The sequence below is a fragment of the Camelina sativa genome, chromosome 11 (genome assembly GCF_000633955.1).
Source record: "Camelina sativa cultivar DH55 chromosome 11, Cs, whole genome shotgun sequence".
Lineage (NCBI taxonomy): Eukaryota > Viridiplantae > Streptophyta > Magnoliopsida > Brassicales > Brassicaceae > Camelina > Camelina sativa.
In genome coordinates this window covers 35,635,475-35,641,011 of record NC_025695.1, presented here as the reverse complement: position 1 = coordinate 35,641,011, position 5,537 = coordinate 35,635,475, and the positions used below count along the sequence as shown (strand labels likewise).

Genomic DNA, 5,537 nt, shown 5'->3' with positions numbered 1-5,537 from the left:
ACAGTTATCAGGCAAGTATTAAGATGGCTCCTTATGAGGCTTTCTATGGGTGGCCGTGTCGTACACCGTTATGCTGAACTCAAGTGGGGGAGAGGAGCATTTACGGGGCAGATTTTGTTCAGGAGACCTCAGAAAAGATTCTGGTTCTCAAGCTGAACATGAAGGAGGATTAGGATCGGCAGAGGAGTTATACCGATAGGAGGAGTAGAGATCTTGAGTTTCAGGTAGGAGACAGAGTGTACCTCAAGATGGCCATGTTGTGGGGTCTGAACAGGTCATTGACTGAGATTAAGTTGAGTCCGAGGTATATGGGTCCGTTCAGAGTGATTGAGCGTGTTGGACCAGTGTCTTATAGACTGGAGTTCCCTGAGGTTATGTGTGCATTCCATAAGGTTTCCCATGTTTCTATGTTGAGGAAGTGTCTCCGGGAGGATGATCAGTTGTTAGCTAAGATTCCTGAGGATCTTCAGCCTAACATGACTTTGGAGGCGAGACCAGTGAGGGTTCTCGAGAGGAGGATCAAAGAACTTCGGAAGAAGAAGATTCCTTTGATGAGAGACCTTTGGGATTGTGATGGTGTTGAGGAGCAGACTTGGGAGCCTGAGGTGAGGATGAAGGCAAGGTTTAAGAAGTGGTATAAGAAGCAAGCCGCGACTTGAGCTTGTCTAGCCTGGTTCCATTTGTAATTCGTGGCTGGAGCGGGAATGGAGTATTCCAGCCCATCTCTCTTGTTACTCGGTCGCTTGGGGTGGTTGGTTGTGCGACTCAGTAACAAGATGAGGTGGTGTTNTGCTCGGGATACAAAGTTTCCGTGAGGCGGGGTTTTTGGAGGAAAGTTTCCTGAACTAGGAGTTTCCAAAAGTGGAAAGTGTTAAAAATGGAAAGTTTTATGTTAGTTAAAATTTGTCCATTTTAGTGGAGAGAGCCGTGGAGGGGCTTGTGTGGCCTTAGTGACGGACTTTTTAGTCATTGTGTGGCCTTAGTGGCGGTCTTTTGAGACATTGTGTGGCCTTTGTGGCGGGCTGTTTAGCCAGATGTGTGGCCTTTGTGGCGGGCTGTTTAGCCAGAGTGCCTGTTTAGGCGGTCCTTCGGGACAGATGGTCTTTGTGACGGTCCTGTTTAGGACATTTGTTTAGCCTTGGTGGCGGTCCTGTTTAGGACATTTGTTTGCCCTTGGTGGCGGTCCTGTTAAGGACATTTGTTTGGCCTTTGTGGCGGCCCTTGTGGCAGTGAGATGATCCATGTGTGGTCATGAGGTATCCCAGTGAGAGGATATGTGGTTGGTATGACATTGAGATGTCTTACGCGAGCCACGGGAAGGAAACCTGGATTGGGATAGGACTCAGACAAGTTCAAAATTGTTTGCTCGCGACTCTTGGGAAATTTAGGTTCTCCTAGTACTATCATATTCTGAGACTTTGTGGCTTGGGAGTATGGTTGGCATATCTACTTCAGATGACGATCCGGGGGTGCGCTGTAGGGTGGCAACCCGAGAGACGAGTATTGGATTTTTTCTTATGTATTATGGCATGCAGGCTTAGTCTCGATGAGGAGCCAACATTATGGCATGCAGACTTAGGTCTGATGAGGAGCCAATAAAAACTCAAGGTTTAGGCCTATGAGTAAAGGAAAGTCCAAAAGTCGAGAGCAAATAATGCCTGGAGCGTGAGTCTATCGCCTAGAGGTGACCTTTCGTAGATCGGTCGGAGGAGTGCAGGCCGTGGAGACGGTCGCACGGGAGTCCTTGGCTTATGGTTGTTCGAGATTCGAGGACGAATCTATGTTGGTGGGGGAGAATTGTAATACCCGCAAACTGAAATCCCGGTTTGGGGGATTGCATCGGTCGATGCAGAAGGTGCATCGGTCGATGCATGTTCAGTTTTCTGCGTTTTGACTTAAGTGAAATGCTGCGTTTTGAGCAAAGGGAAGAGGGAAACCCTTAAGTCGATTCTTTTGTCTCATTAGTCAATTTTGGCCGTTTCTGAGAGTAAAACAAAGAGAGAAAAGTTCCCTAAGTGTTCTTGAGTGTTCTTGGTGATTTCTGGAGATTGGAAGTTGTTCCTGTAGAGATCTGTTGGTGGGATTGTTGTAGGAGCTTCTTGGAGGCGTTTTCTTGGCAAAGGTAAGTGCAGGACCATGGCTTATCTAAGCTAGAGCATCTCTGATCTGCTTGTTTATGTATTGTTAGGCTTGTTAGATGGTTATTTGGGACGTTTGGAAGCTCTCTTGTGGCTTGGGATCGAGTTTTGTGGTTGCAGGAACAAAGATCCGGTGAGAAGATTCGGGGAACACGATGCTCGGCATGATGCATTGATCGATGCAAGTGCGAGGACGACGCGTAAAACCTAGGTTTTTCGTGTTATGTCGAGCATGCGTCGGTTGATGCAGTGCGAGTGTCGGTTGATGCATGTGTAACTTGCATCAGTCGATGCATCCCTTGTGTCGGTCGATGCATCCCCATGTGGTGTCGGTCGATGCATGTTGGTGTCGGTCGATGTAGAGTCCTGGTTTGTTATTTGTTGTTTGTTGATTGTTAGTTGATGGTTAGAGATGTCTCTATTGCTTGTGTGTATAGCCCAGTAGATGGGAGGATTGCCTTACTGAGTGTTTATAAAATACTCATGCATTACAATTTGTGTTTGTGGTGTAGGTAAAGGCAAAGTGTGATCGTGGAATCAAGGCAATGAAGAGGAGGATGTTCTAGGGACTCGATTGGATGTTGTCTGGCATTGCTAGGTTGCTAGAGTTGGGTCATTAGAAACATTGCTAGGTTGTTGGTTCCATGTTTTCTGATGATTTGGATATTGGTTATGGTTATATTTGATTATTGGATATTTTATTATTGGAATATTATTGGTTATTGATATTGGTTATTTCCGCTGTTTGATTGTGGTTGTGGTTAGGTGGTTATTGGGTATGAGACCACTAGTTGTAGTATATTATTATTATTATTATTATTATTATTATTATTATTATTATTATTATTATTAAAAAAAAAACGGGTCGGGTCGTTTCAGGATAAGGCAAGTCTTGGGACACTCCGGTTTCAGAGACTTGCGGAGAGGTTTAAAAGAATTGATTTGGCCACCTATGTCACCAAAGTGCACTTATCTTTTCGGTTAAGCGTGCTTGAGCTGGAGTAGTCTCAGGATGGGTGACCTTCCGGGAAGTGACTGTCAGAATTGTGCGAGTGAGGACAAAATACAGAGAAAGATCATGTGGCGGTAGGGGCGTTACAAGAATTTTGGTATCAGAGAAGTATGAGTAACTTAGTATTTTTATTATACAGAAGTGTTTTAAAAGAAACTTTTAGTAAGAAAAGTAGTGTAGTCCCAAAGGGTCTGGGAGCGATTGTGACAAGTCATCTGAGTACTCCAATGGTTGTCAGATCACTAAATGTTGAAAGTGATCCTTTCCGACCATCTGAGGAAAATGAAGAGATACTTGGTCCTGAAGTCCCATATCTAAGTGCAATTGGAACCGTGATGTATCTTGCAACTTGCACTCGACCTAATATTTCATTTTCAATTAATCTTTTGGGTAGATTTAGTTCGTCTCCTACACGAAAACATTGGAATGGGATTAAACATGTCTTTTAGTATCTTCAAGAGACTATTGATTTAATCCTAATAATTTAAATGGTCAAATGATTGGTTTTGCGGATGCAGAATATCTATCAGATCCACACAAAGCTCGTTCACAAACAAGATATGTGTTCACGATTGGAGACACTGCTATATCATCGCGTTCTCAGAAGCAGACACTCATGGCAACTTCTTCGAATCATGCTGGATTATCGCACTTCATGAAGAAAGTAGAGAATGTGTATGGCTAAGGTCGATAAGTCGACATATTAAATCAACTAGCAGAATTCATCAAAATACAGAGCCAACTATCTTATATGAAGACAATGTTGCATGTGTTGCTCAGACCAAAGAAGGGTATATCAAAAGTGATAGAACCAAACAGATCCCTCCAAAGTTCTTTTCTTACACCCAAGAACTCGTGAAGAATAAAGACATTAACGTAAGATATGTTTGATCATCCGAGAATTCTGGAGACCTCTTCACAAAATCATTACCAACGATTATGTACATGAAATATGTCCATAACATTGGAATGCGTCGTCAACAAGACTTGTAAGATGAGATCATGATCAGTCTAGAGAAGCTTGAGAGGTTGTACTCTTTTTACCTTACTAAGGTTTTTCCATTGGATTTTTCCTAGCAAAGTTTTTAACGAACAAAAAATATTATGCAAAAGATATAGTGACACTTGTCACCAATACGGAATGTTGTGGAAGTCAAAACAAGAGGCAACAGAAAAAACTGTTAAAATCGTTTTGTTTTATTATTTTGTGTGGAATTCACGATTACTATATAACTTACTTTTTTATTTCTATATAATTGAATTTGATTGTTGTAAAACACAAGAACATTGTAAACTTTTATTATAGAAAAGTTAAAATTCTCTTTTGTTACATTTCTTTTTATTCAGTATCCCAATTTTTTGTGATTACAAATTTCTTTTTAATTATTTGTATTTATATTCACCATAAAATGTAGAAAGATGATTTTCTTTTTAAGAAAAGAAAAAACACATTCAGCCCCAAAAAAAAAGTATACAACTTTTGTCTAGTTTGAAAAATCATATAATAGTATTTGGACGGTTACATACATATGTATGAGAACCTTCGTGATCATGACGGGTAACAGTTAAGAACTTCGAAAGAAAAATCAAAACATTTGAGAACTAAAAACACGTGTCCACACATCGTACACTGAATCAAAGTCAAGTACAAAGTTGCTTAATCCATATGTTGTCCATATTACATCACAATATACGTAACGTAGGGGAAATTGCATCTCATTATTACGAAACTACCCTTAGTCTTTGTCAACTTGACCTTTCCTCACCATCACTCATTGCGGAGGAAACTTCCCGGCCACCACCGCGCAACCGCCTCTAGCTTTAAATAATTCTCCAAAGTTTTCAAACCCGTGTTTTAACCGTCGGACAATCAAGAATCTCCCCACCTATATACATACACGCATTCACATACTCATCTTTATATATAACCTACCATCTTTAAAAGAATCTTTATCGAACCATTTAGTATTCAAGATTTGTATACAAATCAAGAAAATGAGTCTTTCTAAGAACCAGAAATCTCCATTGTCAAGATTGTACAAGAAATATTCCAAGAGGAAGTCAGAATCTTCAAGAACGCTTGAAGATGAAGCAAGAACCAGCAGCAGTAGCGGAAGCAGCTCGTTAAACGTGGACGAGCTGAGAACCGTGTTTGACTATATGGATTCAAACTCTGACGGTAAAATCTCCGGGGAGGAGCTACAGAGCTGCGTTAGTCTCTTAGGCGGCTCGTTGTCTTCACGTGAGGCAGAGGAGGTGGTTAAGATTTCTGACGTTGACGGAGACGGGTTTATTGACTTTGGTGAGTTTTTGAAGCTTATGGAAGGTGATGATGGTAGTGATGAAGAGAGGAGGAAGGAGCTGAGAGAGGCGTTTGGGATGTATGT

At 41.5% G+C, this 5,537-nt stretch overlaps 1 protein-coding gene across 4 annotated transcripts in view; it reads left to right on the top strand.

Moving 5' to 3' along the window:
* LOC104725236 (calcium-binding protein CML37) overlaps positions 4,735–5,537 on the top strand; it is a 2,680-nt gene continuing 1,877 nt past the window's right edge. Inside the window, exon 1 of one of the 4 annotated variants that reach the window (XM_010447607.2) lies at positions 4,735–5,183. In XM_010447607.2, coding sequence (XP_010445909.2) covers positions 5,146–5,183 — 38 coding nt within the window. In that variant the 5' untranslated portion in view covers positions 4,735–5,145. Of the gene's footprint in view, positions 5,521–5,537 lie in introns of all 4 variants that reach the window. The other 3 variants (XM_019231644.1, XM_019231643.1, XM_010443863.2) reach the window with 3 other exon arrangements.